Here is a 19,136-nt window from a genome sequence, read left to right on the forward strand (position 1 = left end):
AAACGTATACAAATGGATCTATGAGGCATGCGACAAATGCATTTTAGTTTGCATATTGCCACCCTCGATATCGGGACTGTCCCGGCCAAATCTGGATGGTTGGCAGGTTTGCAATGTACATGTATATAATTATTATAATATTCTGAGAGCTATAGAAAAGCACAGACTTTGTATTGCGTTGTTTCTCAGTCGATCTCTCTCTCTCTCTCTTCAATAATCTCGCTCTCTTCCATAATCTCTTTCTCACTCTTCAATGTAGTCGTTTCGTTCGTCTTGGTCTCTTGTCGCGTCGTCTATAATTAATGTCGTTCCCACTAACTTGTTCCCGTTGTCCGTAATGTCTGGAGAATATGTCGTCAGTTGTCCTTGTTCGTACTCAACACATGTAAATACCACTTCAATTTGACTTTCAAAACTCTTGTCCAAGTAGTACTATCATGGCAGAATTCCTACTTGAACTGGTAATTAAATCAATTGCAACTCCCATACATGTACATGTACATGTACACATCACCAGCCAAATGCGATTCCAGTGAACATAAGTACAATATCTTAAAATAGAACATTGACAAAAAATGAAAATTTCACGGTAACTACATTGTACAAGACTTGGTATTTTGATGGCACCCAGCGGCAGCGCGCCATAACCTGCTAAAGTGCTCAACGCCAGTAGAATAATTGATGGCCGTGTATCACTTCTATGGTCAGGATTAGTTGTGGACTTGGTAAACAAACATTGACGATACTACATACCTACATGTACATGTACTTGATGCACATACATGTATGTGGAAAAGACATTTTTGGCCCAGACTTGTTTACCGTAGTCTCAATTATATTTTTTTAAATCCTGTGACGTTAACATGATTCAGCAGCTTTGTGCACCGCTCTTTGCCAAGATCATGTACAATTAATAAGTTACAATTCAGCAACTGTGTGCATCAGTTCCTTGCCAAAGTCCTCATAATTATGTGGTCGCCCTCCGCCCATGTTACAGTCCAACAGTTGGGTATCTAACATATATGATGTATACCTAGTATAAATGTGATATGTGTATATCTTCAACTAGCGCCAGAGCACTGGGGACAAATACTGTTAGTATCAAAGCCGGGTGAATGGCAAAAACTCCATCGCTCGGCAGCAGAGCATACAATGGCATCCACTTTCTCTCTCACTCTCTCTCACCAACGCGTGTCTAGCTTAGTTCCAGCGCCAAGCACACCGTGAAGAACACAAAGTAGAGAGCCAGCATCACTATACCGAGCATCTTTCCAGCTGACCAGTGCCTCGCCATGACCAACGCCAGCGACAGGAGCAACGAGAAGCAGAGGAATCCACTAGCGACCTGCAGCAGCAGCGGAAACTGGAGCTTGTACGGCTTGCCTTCCTTCACGATGGCCACTGTGCTGGCAATGCCAATCCCGATGAGCATGTCTAACAAATCTGTCAAGGGAAATCTAGTCACCATCTTGTACTATTCATTGCAATTCTTAGATTATTATCTCCTCGGCGACTTTTCATAATCTAGTTCACTTCGATTTACGAAAAAAAAAAAAAAAAAAAAAAAAAAAAAAAAAAAAGGAGATGTGCTATCCATACGATGGATATTATGGGAATGAAAATGGCTACAGACAAGGCTGACTAACAACTTTCCACCAAAATTTAGTCACACAGACATGTAAGTACATGTACAGGTTTGTCAGTAGGTTTACGCAGATTTGGGTGTAAGAACAGCATATTCGCATGGATCCCTAGTATTCCCTACTGAGACACCACATAGGGCATGCAGCCCATTTCACCCATGCCCTGAGGAAGTGCCCAGTAATACAGTAAAACTTGCCAAGGCGCACACTCGGATAAAGCGACCACCTGTCCCAGAAGACCACTGAATCCAGGACCAAGGGGTGCGATTTCCAGTAGGGGTGAAACGGTTCGGGTAAGGAACCGGTTTTGGAACCGCCAGCTGAAAAGAATCGGGTACCCGTTCCGTCGAATTTCGAACCGAAACTCGAAAAATCTCGTTCTCGCACAAATACATGTACATGTCAAGTCTACTCAAGATTAAAAATATGTCACCTTACGATCACCGCTCTTCCAAAGGGTTCTCTGGTCATTATCTTCTTCGCACTTGGACTCTCCGATGTCTCGTTCTTGCTCGTAAAAAATGTTTTTTCAAAAAAATAATGGTCACGAACGCATTTTGTCGGTCTGGAGAAAGGAGTGAATGGAACCGATACCGGAACCGTGGGAAACAATGCTGGCATTAGGGTACCCGAACATGAAAAACATGGAACCGTTTCACCCCTAATTCCCAGTGAAATGACCCTGGATAAGCAGACCACCTGGCGATAGAGACCACATTTTGAAGGTCCCTTAAGTTAAGTGGTCGTCTTAGACAGGTTTTACTGTATATGCAACACGAGTCAGTGCGGTAAAGACACAGGCCTGCTATCGTTCGGCATAGAGTCGGTAATGAATGAGACACTAGAAGAACGCTTGAAATCCACAGATTCAGTACATCTGAAAAGCAAGCAAAGGTCCAATGCAATACCAGCTCTTTACATGGACAAGCTGCGCCATTGATGAGGATACTCAGGAGTGGACTGCCTATACATGCTGCGAATCCCATGAGCGGTTTACCTCCGCGAGCGACAAAGAAATTGGCAATCATATCTGCAGGAAAGCGCACACAGCAATCACACACAGAGACAGTGAACGCGAATGAAGTGCACTACGCTAAGACACGAGGGCTGCTTCAATTCTCCGGGACCCGGAACGGGGTTCTAGCCAGCGGGGGTACGGATGCTGTGCCAACAAACGGGACGCCAGAACCAGAGTACACTGAAATCTTGTTCTTGGTTGTATCAAGCAACGGTGCTCAAAGTACACTGATTTGCCCTAAGAACACTGAGGAACAACCTACAATGTTTGTCACCTTCTCTCCACCCGCTTTCAACTTGCATTCCAAAACGTATCTTGTTGGCGAATACAGCACAGCACTGCTAGGCAACTAACAGTGCTAGAACATAGGCCAGTCATACCTTGTACTGACCTCCCGTGCTACCCAAGGGCCAAGAAAGCAATGCTTGACAGTATCCTATCCGGAGGGCTGAGCTACACTGCACCACCATGGCAAAAATGCAATCAACTGACAACTCTAGAGAAGACAACTTCAGAGAGAAGACAACTCTCGGTAAGACAACTCTGGGGTAGACAGTTTTCGGGGAGGTAACTCACCGCATACACTGTTTCCAGTTGCAATCATTATCAAACCGAGGATGGCCCCTGTGGCGTTGAGTGAGACCGCAAATGTCTGCGGAACAAGTGAAACATAAAGTAGGGTTTAAGAGAACATTGTTTCTATCATCGTCACCATCATCATCACTGTTTCATGTTGTTTCTTCTAGTTCAGTGTTGCTCCTCTCAATCATCAGCATTGATATTTTCATTGCCATCACCGTTTACCTGAATTCAGTGGTGCTCCAATGGTGCCCCGGATGATTATCTTTATTCCCACTAATCAGGTGTCAGGACCGGCGGACACAGCTGTGGATAGTTCCAGCCATGTCATAGCTTTTCTTATTGTCCGCAAACTCCAATGCGGCCACTTACACATTTGTACAACTTCACTTATATGCAATCTCGCCGACTCCCCCCCCCCCCCCTCTATCTTTGTCACAGTTGCCAAGCAACACCTAGGGTTCCCTGTAAGATTGTAATAGCTTGTTTGGATACCCTAGTAAAATAAAAATATACGTCGTACTATTACTACTACTACTATTCGAATCGCAGTAAAAAGACCGTTCTGGAGTTTGGAGTTCAGACGTGAAGTTTTATAAACATGCCATAGCTTCTCGTACTTGGTGTTGATGTGGCTGATGCACCTGACCTCTTCAGCATGCAGCACATGTTGGTTGGCAAAACGTTGGTCCGGCCATTGCCTACCGAACTAGCCAGTGCACGACCGGCGGAATCAGTGTTCGATTGGTCTGGCCATACCAGACTCTATGGTGCATTATAATGGTGGGTACACATGACCACCTCAGGAGTAAACAATGTTGTGATGGGCGTGAAGTTGGTGCGGACATGTCCTGACCGATGGAACCCATTCCACCATTCTGAAATGCCATAAATTACAAGGTTCATCTGAGTTACAAACACACTCTGGCCCTCCGAAGCGCTAGGAAAGGAGAGGGTTGAATTAGGTCATAATGACTGTTATCTTTATTTACTTCACCATAGGTACAGGCATCTGCGGCTTGATGCATAGAGGGTGGCGGCGTTCCTACGGATGTTGAAAACTCGGCCTCCAGATGAGTGTAACGCAAACCGTGATTTTTGGGATATTTTCAGGAACGAGCATTGCTGCCTTCTTGCTGTAGATCATGAGTGATGCTACAGATTTTAGGATTATGATGAGTGCAAACCGGCACAGCAAGCATGGACTTGTGAAGTGCCTCATGTACGGTGCTGGCCAAAGTAATGCAACCTCATGAATAAAATAGCGCCGGGGCTTTATGCAGCCCTAGCACTACACATACTGATCTGTGCACTCGAACGCGGCGCTACCGAATTCATGAGGTTGGATTTCTCTGGCCAGCACCGTAGCTTACCACGACAATGTTCACCACTTCATCCGCCATGATATAGATCCAGGTGATGGCAACCAGGAATGAGATGGCGGCAAAGAGCTGGGAGCACAAAATACAAAGATGTGACGGAAGCTGTTTGACGGACAAAGAAAACCGCACATAGATGTACTTTGAATGCTACTTTGTTTTCTTTTTTTTGCAGCCTTGCTAAATTCTATTTGACAGAGCTCAACCTGAACTGCTCCATCTCTTGGCATTTTTGGATGGGTACGGTCAGTGATTGAAGTACAGGTTATTCTTGTGTGTGTGTTGGGGGGGGGGGGGGGGACTCCGCTGAACATTTTCAAAATTGGACGCCCAAATCAGTGCCTTCTATTGACTTGTGGGGTACTTGGGACAAAGACTGGTGCGGTCAATACCATAGTCACTGTAGCGTGTCCCACCCTCCTGATTTAATACATGCCACTAAAGTAAGCTGACCAGAACCGGATATTTGCCAAAAACATGCAGCTACCTTTTGCGCACGCATGGCTGTTCAAGCCAATCTTCTACAAGCTAACACGCCTTACCACTTTTGCATAGGGCACATCCTTGACGGACGTGAAGAGGAAGACCGCCAAACAGAAGATGAGACCCAAGGCTGCCATGAAAGGACCCAGGATCACCTCATTGCTTATCTCAGTGAAGAATCCTATGCAACACCAGAAACAAAATGGTGACATGTAGTAGATGCATGGATTAGTACTGCAGGCAGACCTCGCTTAACCGCACACATCCGTTTTCCAAAAAAATATCCGGATAGGCGAGGGAACCGGATAACCGAACACCGTTTATGTTGGATGCATCACGTATGCTGCAAATATGTAACCAGCTTTTTTCTTCCGGATGGCGAGGGATCCGGATAAACGAGGACTGGATAAGCGAGGTCTGACTGTATCTCACAGTCTACAGTGACACCTGTAATGGCGACCACTCGGATATGGCGACCACTCGACCATGGCGACCACTTTTCCTTGTCACGGACGCATTCACATTCAAAACAGCTCGTATCAGGCGACAACTCGCTCAACGCGACCGACGACCACCCGCCCGCGACCCGCGTTGCACAGTGCTCGTACAATGTAAATGTATGCATTGCATGGTGCACCATGCGTAGTAGATCTACACATGAGTGGAGGGAGTGTAGATGTGCATGGTGCATGCATGCACGACACTTCACAGGTCTGAGGACCCCATGCCCAGGCACATGTCATGAGTCGTGCTAGAGTAGCATACATGTAGGTGCGTGCACTGGGGTACACTGATCAAAATGATGTATCACTCGTGGATGCGGTCACGTGACCCACTGAACCTGGATAAGAAGACCACCTGGCCACGGCGACCACTTTTTCTCGTCCCTTGAGGGGTCGCCTTAGACTGGTTTCACTGTATCTGAAAATCGGTTAGGTGAGCATAAAGAATTTTTGTTAATTCACGGTTCGCGTGAGACTCGGCCAAAGGTGGTGAGCATAAAAGGGCTGTTTAAATATAGCACAAGCTCAGACTTTAACATGTATGAAGTTCAGGGCTAAGCAAGTAGTTGTGCATGCATGTTGTCATTGAGGACAATGGGTACAGTACTGTCGGGAACCGAAGAACGGAGCGCCGAAGAACGACCAGGCTAGAATTTCATCAGCATACCAATGTATACACGGTGACTCAACTGCATAATAATAAAAATAAAAATTATAGACTGCAATACATGAAAATAGGAATGATTTAGGTTAGGAAGCTGCCCCCCCCCCCCCCCCCCCCCGTTCTTCGGCGACCAACAGTACTGCATCATTTATCATGTTACAAGAGGAGATATTCTCACCATCGAAGGCCAGCGCTACAAACGAGGGGAACACGGCCATCGTTATCATAGCCTGATACTTGTTCCAGTCACAGCTCTCCTTCTCGTTGTCGATAGTCGGGCACGTTAACAGCAGAGCGAGTCGAATCGGATAGCCCAGCACAGCAAACAGTCTGTTATGCCACCTGTACGATACAAGAAGATACGTCCCTATGTCAATAAAGACAGCTACGAGGCTTGTTCACTCAAGGAATACTTTCAGATCAGGTCACCTAGTCCATCGTATTATTTTCAGAACAAGTCTAGCCAGTTGTTTCGCTCAGATACTGTTCTCGTTCGCACAGAAATGATTTCTCTCGCAACATTTTCCGGCTGCAAATATGGCACATAGTGTGTTCTTTCACTGGTTTGAGGGAAAGACACAAACGGGAAAAGTCTGAAGATACATGGTGTGTGTTCTTTATCACTGTCTCTTTTCCCGGCTTCCTCGGTCAGTTGTGAGTCTCACCACATCTGGCTGCGACCAACTACCCTTCGATTTGTATGCTGTTGCATTGCTGTCTATGTCTCTATGTATGAAGGTGCACGTGGAGTGAGAACACCACACTGCTCTCAAAGTCTATTGCTGGTGTGTCCAAAAACCTCACCGACACTCTAGAAAAGCTAGTTTGCTAAAAGGTCTACAGCAGCGTGACTCCCAAGGAAACAAAGGTTTTGTACCGTATTATCTCCATTATAAGCCCAGCGCTTATATTTTTTAAACCAGTCCAGACCCTGGGCTTATATTGGGGACTGGGCTTCTACTAGAGACTGGGCTTATAATTTTCCAACCACCTGGTACATGAACATTGCCTATTATTCTTCATTACATCAGTAGCAGAACGTTTCCCGGCAGGTACCGAGACAGCAGTTGTGTGCTTCCTGGTACACCGAGTCTGTACTTCAGATCTCAGAGATCATAGAGTTTTACCACAGCATGTGTTTATGTGATACTGTGTGACGTCAAACATGCATGAACATTATCCATACGATTCTCCATTAAACGCCCTGCACTTATATTGGAGACTGCGCTTGTATATCTTCGAAGCCCTCTTGGAGTGCGCTTATAATAGAGACCGGGCTTCTACAAGAGACTGCGCTTGTAATAGAGATAATGCGGTATACATAGTCGCCTTCCTAGGCAGGTTTGAATCATGGATAGTGTTGTATTATGATGTAATGCATTACGTAGCCATGCAAGAGCATGCGCGAGATACACATCTCGCAGCTGCCTACTTTCATGCAGGATCCTTTAGATGTCGCGTCCTTATGATTTGCCTACAATGGCCAAGTGAGAATATAATCCTATCGTAAACAACTAACTTGTTTACCCCGAAACATGGTGTCAGAAGTAAACTAAATAAACGCCCTAGAATTGTCGCAGTAGCGCCACCGGTGCAAGAGGTAAAATGGCAGAAGCAGCCGGATTTACCCCGCCGTCGATGGATTGGCAAGCCGCAGATTTACCTGACGAATTCGAGCGGTTCCAACAATACTGCCTTCTAGTTTTCCAAGGGCCCTTTTCCGACAAGTCCGACAAGGAAAAGGTCGCCTATGTCATGCTATGGATCGGGAGAACTGGTGTTGATGCTTTCAATAGTTTCGAGTGGGATAATGCAAGCGACAAATCCAAAGTAGCTGCCGTCTTCAAGAAATTTAATAAGTATTTGCAGCCACGGGTAAATGCACGACTGGCTCGGTTTGAGCTTCAGAAATACCGCCAGCAACCCGACGAGTCTGTAGATGATTTCTTTGCGAGGTGTAAGAAGAAGACGTCCAAGTGCAAGTTCAGGGACGCTCAGGAGACTAACGATCGCCTGATAGAACAGCTAATCGTGGGGACGAAGCACTCGAAAGTGCAAGAACGCCTGCTGGAGGGTGGTAGTGATTTGACTCTGGACGAAGCGCTTGACAAGGCCCGTACTTATGAAGCAACACAGCGCCACATGGAGCAGCTGTCCACCGCCACCAGCAGCAGCCGTCTACCTGAAACGGTTCACGCCATTTCCAAATCTGTGGGACACGCAGACTGCGGCAAATGTGGACGAACCCACCACCCAAGCAAGTGCCCAGCGCACGGCTCCACCTGCAACAAATGCGGGAAGGCGAATCACTGGGCAAACGTATGCCGTTCGCAGGGGAGAGACGAGGCACATGGAAGGGGCCAGCAACGCGGACGCTGGCGCCAGAGGAGCCCCAGCCCGCGGGAGCGCTACCCCCAGAGGAGCCCCAGCCCACGGAGACGCTTCGACGCACTGCATTTCGACGCCGTCATCATCGACAGCGTCGAGCGTCACCAACCGCCACTAGAGCGAGAGGTGTTCGCGACCCTCAATGTCAGCCTGGACAACACCAACAGACCGGCCACCTTGAGAGCCAAGGTGGATACGGGCGCCCAGGGCAATATATTGCCACTGAGAGTGTTCTGCCAAATGTTTCCCCAGCACGTCGGACCAAACGGATACCCAAAGCCGACGTCCGTGAAGCCGTCAAGTACCACCCTCACAGCGTACGGCGGATCCAAGATAAAGCAATGCGGAACCCGTCCTATTCCGTGCTCTTACGATGGCAAGAGTCAACTCGCTGACTTCTACATCACGGACTGCCCTGGCACTGCTATCATCGGCCTCCCGACAGCGACAGCCCTGCAGTTAGTCACGCTGAACTGCGCTGTCCAGGAGAAGCCAGCGAGCATCCGAGACAAGGACGACCAGATGAAGCAATACCCGAAGTGCTTCGATGGCATTGGGAAATTCCCAGGCAAGTACCACATCACGGTGAACCCCAACGTCGTCCCGGTTGTACACCCTCCACGCCACCTCCACGCCATCGCACTGAGAGACGAGATCAAGACGGAGCTGGAGGACATGATCCAGAACGGCATCATCACCAAGATCCAGGAAGGCGAACCAACAGCGTGGGTGAACAGCCTCGTGTTCCGCCTCAAAGACAATGGCAAGCTACGCCTGTGCCTAGACCCCAAGGACCTCAATCACGCCATCCTGCGAGAGCACCACGTGGTCTCCACCATTGAGGAGATCACCCCGAAGTTGAGAGGTGCCAAAGTGTTCTCGATCGTCGACGTCAAATGTGGGTACTGGAATGTGGAGCTCGACGACGAATCCAGTTACCTCACCACCTTCAACACACCATTCGGGCGCTACAGATTCCTTCGCATGCCATTCGGCCTCAAGATGTCGCAAGATGTCTTCCAAGCAAGGATCGACCAGACGTTCGAAGGGTGCTCAGGCGTCACCGGCATCGCAGACGACATCGTCACATACGGGACGTCAGACGAGGACCATGATCTCAACATGCACCAGATGATGGTTCGCTGCGAACAATCTGGCCTGAAGTTGAACCCAGACAAATGCCGCATCAAAGAGGACAAGATCAAGTTCTTTGGCATCATCTGCAGCGCTGACGGAATACAGCCCGACCCGAAGAAGGTCTCAGCGCTGAAGCAGATGGAGCACCCCGAGAACGAGGACGAGCTCCAGACGTTCCTCGGGCTAGTCACGTACATGAGCCCGTTCATACCGAATGCCAGTACACTGACCGCGCACCTGCGTGAGCTGACCAAGCCAGATACACCGTTCGCCTGGACAGACAGCCACCAGCGCACCTTCGACAAGGTCAAGGCCGCCATTTCGACAGAAGTAACGCTCAGTTACTTTGACCCAGGCAAGGCAACGACACTACAAGTCGACGCTTCCATGAAAGGTCTCGGTGCCACTCTGCTGCAGGACGACAAGCCTGTTGCATTCGCCAGCAAGAAGCTTACCGAGACGGAGTCTCGCTACGCCAATGTTGAGCGTGAGCTCTTAGCTGTCGTATACGGGTGTGAAAGATTCCACACCTACCTATTCGGTCAGTCATTCACAGTAGAATCCGACCACAAGCCGCTGGAGTCAATCAAGCTCAAGCACCTCCGCGCAGCCCCGCCGCGTCTACAGCGCATGCTGCTGAAGCTGCAGCCGTACGACATGACCATCAAGTACCGCCCCGGAAAGGACATTCCGATCGCAGACGCGCTATCCCGACTGTCGCCAGAGGAAACAGAGCCAATTGAGGACCTCGACGTCAGTGTACACGCCGTGTTCCCGCAATTCAGCGATGCAGCGATGACGAGGATCCGCGAGGAGTCGGCTAAAGACGCCGAGATGTCAGCACTGAAGGAGATGATCTTCAGTGGCTGGCCATCAGAGAGGAGCGCGGTGCCGGCAATTCTGCTCCCGTACTGGAATTTCCGCGACGAGATGAGCACCGAGGACGGTCTCATCCTGAAGAGCAGTCGCGTCCTGATTCCCCCGCCAATGAGGGGGGAAATCCTCAGCAAGCTGCACGCCAGCCACCAAGGCATAGAGAAGACCAAGCTGCGAGCCAGAACGTCCGTCTTCTGGAAGGACATCAACAAGGATATCGAAGCAACTGTCTCATCTTGCACGACGTGCCAGCGCCACCAGAGCAGTCAAGCCAAGGAACCACTGGTGCAGCCCGATATTCCGCCAAGGGCATGGCACACCTTAGGCACGGACCTGTTCTACCTCGGCGGGTCAGAATACCTCATTGCCGCCGACTACTACTCCAAGTACTTTATCACCCGGAAGCTGCCTGCCGGACAAGCGACCAGCAGGGCCATCATCCAGCACCTCAAGGAGATTTTCGGTGAGCACGGCATCCCAGCCGTGCTGAAGTCGGACAACGGGCCGCAATACAGCAGCCATCTGTTCGCGGAGTTTGCTGCCGAATATGGATTCCGCCACAGTACGTCGTCGCCACATCACCCGCAGAGTAACGGGTTTATCGAATCGCAAGTCAAGATCGCTAAGAGAGCTCTCGAGAAGGCAAGGGAGAGCGGGACCGACCCGCACTTAGCACTGCTGTGCATTCGCGCCACCCCAGTGTGCCAGGGCTTACCGTCGCCGGCCGAGATGCTGTTCGGTCGTCAGGTACAGGACAACCTGCCTCGCAAACACCAGCGCGACACTCGGGACGAGGCCATCCGACAGAAGCTCGAGGAACGGCAAGACCAGCAGAAAGTACACCATGACCAGCGAGCGCAGTCTCTCCGCCCCCTAGTTCCTGGTCAGCACGTCGGCATCCGCAGCCCGACCACGCACCTGTGGGAACCTGGTATCGTAACCCAGTCTGTCAACGGACCACGGTCATACATGGTGCAGCCTGACCATGGGACAGAAGTGCGGCGCAACCGTACCCACCTCAGAGAGAGGCGGGTCCACTTCCCGCCGGATGCCAGTCTCGCAGGCCCTCAGCCGCCGAGTGACGTGCCGTCGCCGTGGAGCGACGTTAGCCAGTCTCAGCCGCCGTCACCGTGTGACGTCAGCCAGCCTGCTGAACCTGCCACCCAGCTGTATCGAACACGGTCTGGCCGCGCAGTCGCACCCAGGTCAATCCTGGATGTGTAGGGCCAGAGAGGCCTCATGGACCTGTTCGCTTATGTCACAGTAGCTGAGGTGCCATTGTTATATTGTACATAGAGCTATTGTTGGATACTATGTCTCTGTATTGTTAGCACGCCGTCGTGTGCCATTCATGATTGTTACCTTGTACATAGAGCTATTGTTGGATGTTATGTTCTATATTGTGAACACGCCGTCATATGCGTACGGTATGTTATGTAGGTTGTTAAACTCCTTTATGACGAAGGGGATGTTGTATTATGATGTAATGCATTACGTAGCCATGCAAGAGCATGCGCGAGATACACATCTCGCAGCTGCCTACTTTCATGCAGGATCCTTTAGATGTCGCGTCCTTATGATTTGCCTACAATGGCCAAGTGAGAATATAATCCTATCGTAAACAACTAACTTGTTTACCCCGAAACAGATAGCTAAGTACTTCAACACACAGCCAATGTACCGATGTCTTGCGAGAGTTTCCCAATACATTACCTTCCTGGTAAGACTTCATTTCTCCAACTCACCCACACTGATTCATCACCCCCAGAGGGCACACCAAAGGAAATATCGAAGAGCGAATCAGGGACTTACTTGGTTTCCTTCCAGTTCCTAAACTCTTCAGGGACGAATGCGTCTCTCAGCTTTCGCAGTCCAACTAGGTGTGAAGGTTCAGAGTCGGTTTCATCTAAGGCGGGTTCTGGTGGTGGTTGTTCTACATCAGGGAAGCTCTCCAATGTTGAGTTTTCCAGTGAATCAATACCAGAATTACTCGCATGTGCAGTTGACTCAGATGTTGACGCCATGGACAGGGATAAATCGATACTCTCGGCGGACGGTACCATCAAGGCATCGCGGGTGCGACCCTGCAGCCCTCTGCCCACGCCGGATACCGGTGCTACACCTGGCAGTGCCACACTGTGCTGTTCGCTGTGTGGCGCTGTAGCTGCGCCACCGTTACCAGCATTACTCTGATAGGTCTGCCGCGTAGAGCCCGTCGTCAACGGTGTCTTTTCCGTGGGCTCGCCGGTGTCCGGCTCTGCCGTCTTATCTTCCTTCCACCGTGTGTAGCGGTGTCCGATCCACACAACAAAAACGTAGCCGAAGTACAGGCCAATGAAGCCGATGGCCTCGCTGAGATGGATCACTTCATCTGCCAGCATGCCGGTCAGCCAGCCGACGGCCGCCAAGTAGAATACGACATTCCGAATGAACGGCCACTTCTCGATGCTATCAAACGGGTAGTTGAGTGCGATCAGTCCGGCCGGAATGCAGATATCAAACATGCCGCCTGCGGAGAAAATGAAAATAGGCATTGCCCAGTCATCACAAAGTTATGAAGTGGGATATCGCCTGTCCATAGAAGACAGCTTTTGGAGCAATGAAACAAATGCTAGTTCATGGTCCTCCCATACTTGCAATGCTACACCAAAAACTGTGTGTTACCTTGGAACTTGAATCGCACCATGATCAGATCATGATCAGATCATGATCAGATCATGAGCATACATGAACGACTCAAGAAACTGGAAACAGCCAGGTTATACTCAATGGGACCAACCGTGACTATTTCTATATCACACTTTTTGGGAAAAAGAGTGCAACCGGCAAGCCCTTTACAATAGATCTAGGGACAGGAGGGACTAATGCCTTCATGACTGGCACATGTGTCACTCTTTAAGGGAAGGAATAACCCTAAATATGCATGTGCTCGGTAGAAGGACATGCCCGGATTAGGGGCATCCGGATTAGGGGAATTTTACTGTACGAGGCATACTGAAGAAGATAGAACGCACCTCCGAGGATTGATCCCATTCCAGCTACTCCGGTTATGTCATCCTCGTCGTCATCATCGCCGCGCAGCACAAGCAGGAGCAAGCTGAAAATGTCTGCTGCGCCGTTAGCGAACGCCAGAAAGGTCACTCCTGCCACGTTTTCGTCCATGTGGAGGGCCGTGGTAATTACCTGGCGAATGCAACACCAAGTGGACACAGATGCAATACCTACTAGAGAAGATTACACAGTGAAACAATACACATCCTGTTTTTGTTATAAGGATGGGAAGCGCAAGGTGCAATTTATATAACGTTTTCATATCCGCAGAAGGGAGCACACCAATAGGTTAGAGCATCTAGGGACGGGACATAAGACAATGTTACTCATGCGCCAAGTCTTGTGTCATTTCCCAACTTCCTATTCCAACACCTTTGAAGCTCTGCTAGATCGAATAGATTCGACTGATGGAATATCTGTTACATCCTTTGGAGTAAGCCTCGAGACTTTATCCTTGAGGGTGGCGGCATTCTGACGGATGCCAAAAAAACTCAGCCTCAAGCCCAGTCTCACGCAAACTGTGAATTTGTTTTGAGTTGATCTATGCCACATCTAATCAGTGATACCTTTAAGGTGTGCTTATCATCCTATCATTATTCGTTCAAAACATGCTGAGTAATTACATGATTCGTATATAAACCAGCATTTGCTTCTGGGAGAAATAATCCCCCCCCCCCCCCCACAATGAGAAGATGGAAGTGTACACAGCTCAAGCACACCCTTTGGTTCGTGGCTAATGTCACAAAAATTGTGAGAAGAGTAAGTAGTAGTGTCAGAAAAAACGATGCCAGGTACACTGTGGCTTTAATTATATACGAGGTGATTACCGTTAGCAACGGACGGCTGAGAAAAATCACGAAAACATGTTCAAAAGTCTCAAACGATTTCCGTCTTTTGACTTTTAATTGTTTGATGTTTTGGAAAAATCTGATGGTCTACTTCAAGTATAATTTTTTTTCATAATTTTCAATCGTACTATTTAAAATAGATAGAGAATGTCACAACCCACCTTTAGACTAGGGCAGAGGATCAAGTCAACCACCACCGAGAGCGAGAAGAAGATGTAGAACATCCAGAGTGCAATGATGATCAGCCCGACCGGCTCATAGCCAGCCAGCAGGCAGTAGGGCAAGTGGAGATAGTTAATGTAGCCACCGTCTATCTCGCATGACGACGTGCCCTTGATAAAGTCGCATTGCTTGTCCTTGGGAAGGTGACGCACAGAACTGCAGGACTGGAAAAAGGAAACAAAAAGCAGTGAAACTGGACTAGATGAACATCAGCAACTACAGCCCAGCTGGGGCATTAGAAAAATGTTGTTATTTGCAGGTGGTCGACATTCCTGGCCTTTCTATTTACGAGAATGATTGTATATCACTTCCCACAGTGAATGTCCATACAATGATTTTTGTTGGTCCTTCATGGCAGTCCTTACATCTACTTCAATGAATGCATGTAACATTCGTCATCTGCGGGCTTACAACAGTACTAGTTCGTAGTATAAGCTACCTGGTTCTGCCTGGTTCTGCCTGGTTCTGCCTGGTTCTGCCTGGTTCTGCCTGGTTCTGCCTGGTTCTGCCTGGTTCTGCCTGGTCCTGCCTGGTCCTACCTGGTTCTGCCTGGTTCTGCCTGGTTCTGCCTGGTTCTGCCTGGTTCTGCCTGGTTCTGCCTGGTTCTGCCTGGTTCTGCCTGGTTCTGCCTGGTTCTGCCTGGTTCTGCAGCCAAAGGTAGGCTACATTCTAAACTACCCTTCACCTAGAGATCCCTGGGAACCAGGACTAAGTTTTACTTACTCTGACATCCTGACGAGTATACTTTCAAGAGGCAATGAACTTGAATGTTGCAGGCCGCTTGTGCAGTTATCAGGCCCGCCGGAACCGGTCCGGTTGGTCAGGTTAACACCGGACCAACGGTGCGGCTACCGACACATGTTTTCTGTTGAGGAGGGCATAGGTCCCCGTCATATTATACACAAAGTACGAACGACTATTGTACGACCGGACCACTTGATAACTGCTTCCGGCGGTCCTGGGTATCTTCCGGTACGGCCCTCTTCCTCCGGTAATATTTCCTAGATACTGGCTGATAAATGGCAGATGATTGCACAGCTGTTCCAGGAGCAGTGGAATGGCCACTTTTCTAGGTTGAATCTCAAGGATTCATTCCCACACACATTGCAACATAACAAATCCTATGGCTGGTGTATATTTTGCTTCATTTGTCCTGTATTTTTGTTTTCACAATACTTTTAGCACTGATCTTCAAATCTTCACCCCAGTGCAGAACTGGAGGATTTGCGCATTGAAAGCATGATTGGGTTCAAATTGAACCCAGATACCAGGATACGGTCCCGGGGGGGGGGGGGGGGGCAGTTTGACCTGAACAGTTCCTTAGTTTTCCCTGAGGTAGCATCATTTTTGTGTCAAAGGGTGTCCAACGCAAACGGAATGGTGTGTGGGCTTCGATTGGGTGCACTACGATGCTAAGAAAGGTGCTGCATTTTGCCGGGTATTGCATGCTTCGCACACATGGAAGTTCCTTGTTCCTTGTCAGCACAAAGTAATATCCAGTCGACATCCAAAGGACCTTCAAACTGCTTAGTTTCTTCAAACTGGTCAGTTTACTTGTGTGCTACAGGTCCATGCATTGTTGACCAAAACTAAGAAGACTATCAAGCATGTCTAGATATCCAATGTGCATAGAGACTCACCCCGTTGAAACTAGGTCAAATTCTGGGGGGGGGGGGGGGGGGAGAGGTCTTCTGCCCTTTTACGCTGCTGGACCCAAACCAAAGGCAGGTCCATGAACTGCAGAGCTAGAGAGCGAAAGCTAGCGTTGAAGTACTACTACTAGACTAGTCTATGACACTCATTGCCCACTGGTCAGCCATGTATGATAATGCTATTCAAATGTGCAGAAACCTTTTTCTTACATTTGATGATTTGTTTGTGTCACCTTCCCCGACATTCAGCGGCGATGAGTAAGCCAACGGCGCATGTGCCCTGTTCTGCCCAGGTACATATCCAGACGCTTCTGCTAGCGATATGAATTGCGCAACGGCCAACAGAAACGCACCGGCGAACAGGAAACACCGCGTAGGCGAAATTCCATTCATTTTCACCTCTTCCGCGTCGCCCTGCACTCTGTGGCTAGCTGTACACCTACTGCATTGGTTACAGTCAGAGTTCGCAGGCTGAGCTATTGCCTCTCATCAAGGTAGACCTGGGGACATGTAATAATGCACTCGGAGTGCACTCATGGGTACTGAATGCACATTTTGCAGTATAGAAGCTAGGAGCTCCGAATGTAATATGAAACGACCAAATTTAATTTCTTCCAAGCGTCGAATTATTTTCAAATGTTGCTGTCACCACTAATAATGTGTTGGTTAGTCATTGTAGATGCAGCGCAGATCACTGATCTTGCCCCACATATCGGATCGGCGATAAGAGAACAGTAACAGGAGCTGAAGTACATAGCATACTCAGTCATACTCATACTAGTCATAGGTCTACGTGTAAAACTCTTCAGGTTCTGACACAGTCTGTAGAAACAGACATCGTGATACATGTCCAGTTGAGCACGGCCGGGTGGATCTGGAACACAATCCTACAACTACAAGTACAAGTACAAGTCTGAAACGGGCCTCACGCCTGAGTGACCAGTGGTGACGGCGCACCACAAAGCAGCGACCGTCGACGTCCCATGGCCCACGGCCGCAGCTAGCTGTGTAGACTGACACTGCACCGGTCTGCATGCATCAGTACTCGTACTGACCTGATATCCGCACGTGAGGCACAGGACGGGGCCGGGGAGTCAAGCTAGGCCGAGCAGGGCCAAGGCGGGCAATGCCAAGGCAAGGGAAATACGTGCAAGTACATGACATGTTGTACAAGACTTTATTGTAGCTGCTTTGGCCCGTTTGGGCATGGCATGATGCGTAATGTCAAGACGATCATGCGATACAACCCCCAGCGCGGTTATGGATTGTTCGTGGAGTCTACCAATGCAATGGTCAATGCATGGCAGAACTGCTAGCTGTTTTGAGGTTTGCGTTAGAAACTCAATCCTCCACGTATTTTCTGCTACTAACGGCAGACAAAAATTAATTTCAAGGTTTGGCTTCTATGCTCAGGTCCTCGATCCTATGTGTGCGGTAAAAGACCGATCCAGAACCTTATTGCAGCCCGCTCGCTGTTGTGATTCACCTGGTCAAATAGAAGAATGGCGCGGGCAGTCGCGTTTTCACTCCTGGTCCTGTGCCTGTGGACCTGCATTCCACCTGGCAGAAGCGCATTGGCAAGGTCGATGAGCGTTTCTCTGTCGCAGATGGTTCACAACTGGGACTGCATTACGTGCAAGACAAACAGCATGCTGGCCGGAAACTTTGGCCACGTGAATAGCTTGATTTTCAACATGAGTGACACATGGTGGATTGATACGGTGGCGTCAAGCTACGCCGCAGTGGCATTGAACGATTTTGTTGGCTCAAGAACCTACAACGGCACCGGAGAGAATGGAGTGGTAACTGTTGCCAGGGCGCTGAAGAAGGCAAATCCCAACATCAAACTTCTATGGTATCAAGCTGCTAGCTGGGTGAACTTCAACCCATTTATCTCCAATCAGCTGTTGGCAAAGCCGGATTGGTGGATGAAGGATGACTATGGCAACATCATCTGGGCTAGGAAGCCTTCGCAAGGGATCCCAGGACATCCCATAGTGGATTTGACGGTCCCTGCTGCTCAGGAATGGTTTGCTAACGTACCTCTATCCTACTTTCAGAGCAAGGAAGATGCCAAAGAGCTCTGCGATGGGATTTTTGTGGACGGCGTGGACTTCCGAGATTTCAGCCCGAACATCTCCGATGCTCGCTACAGGGAAATATTTGCAGGAAAGATGAAGGCGATGAAAGTGGCTCAGGATCTCTTTACGGAGCTCAACGGCGGCGAAGTATGGGGCAACGCGGCGATGGAAGCGCATCCCGAGCCGAACCTTCCCGCCGACATCACCTGGAACACGACCCTGAGCAATTTCAACGGCGCATTCGACGAGATGTTTGGCAGCTTCAGCACAGAGAACCAGGACGGCTCGTGGAACGCGGCGTTGATGGAGCGTAGCTTCGAGAGCGTGCTCAATGCCAGCAGTGCTGGTCATACAGTGGTAATACACGCATTCCCTGGACCGGCTACAGTACCGTTTGTTTCACGCGGCGCACCGGGTAATGACTTCAGGGTGGCATCGTGGAAAGGTCCGGTGCAAGTACCGACAACTCCAGAAGCATGCCGAGAAGCAGCTACTCAAAAACTCGTCGAGTCCCTGGCTCCATTTCTGATTGTTGCAAATGAGAGAGTATTTCTCAGCTATGCTTGGTTCTACAATATTGAAGATGGCTATATCCCATGCAAGGCTGGTGTG

At 49.2% G+C, this 19,136-nt stretch overlaps 1 protein-coding gene across 1 annotated transcript; it reads right to left on the reverse strand.

Annotated features, from left to right (window-relative positions):
* Positions 1-527: 527 nt before the first annotated feature.
* Positions 528-17,158, reverse strand: LOC135823486 (mitochondrial sodium/calcium exchanger protein-like). The gene is made up of 10 exons (XM_065336332.1): positions 16,654-17,158; positions 14,731-14,955; positions 13,685-13,853; positions 12,483-13,179; positions 6,448-6,611; positions 5,162-5,283; positions 4,614-4,691; positions 3,238-3,313; positions 2,593-2,673; positions 528-1,434 (listed from the first exon to the last, which is right to left on the reverse strand). Exons 1-10 carry the CDS (start codon positions 16,834-16,836, stop codon positions 1,196-1,198), a joined length of 2,034 nt encoding a protein of 677 aa, XP_065192404.1. The 5' UTR covers positions 16,837-17,158; the 3' UTR covers positions 528-1,195.
* Positions 17,159-19,136: the final 1,978 nt, after the last annotated feature.

The sequence above is a fragment of the Sycon ciliatum genome, chromosome 8 (genome assembly GCF_964019385.1).
Source record: "Sycon ciliatum chromosome 8, ocSycCili1.1, whole genome shotgun sequence".
Taxonomy (NCBI): domain Eukaryota; kingdom Metazoa; phylum Porifera; class Calcarea; order Leucosolenida; family Sycettidae; genus Sycon; species Sycon ciliatum.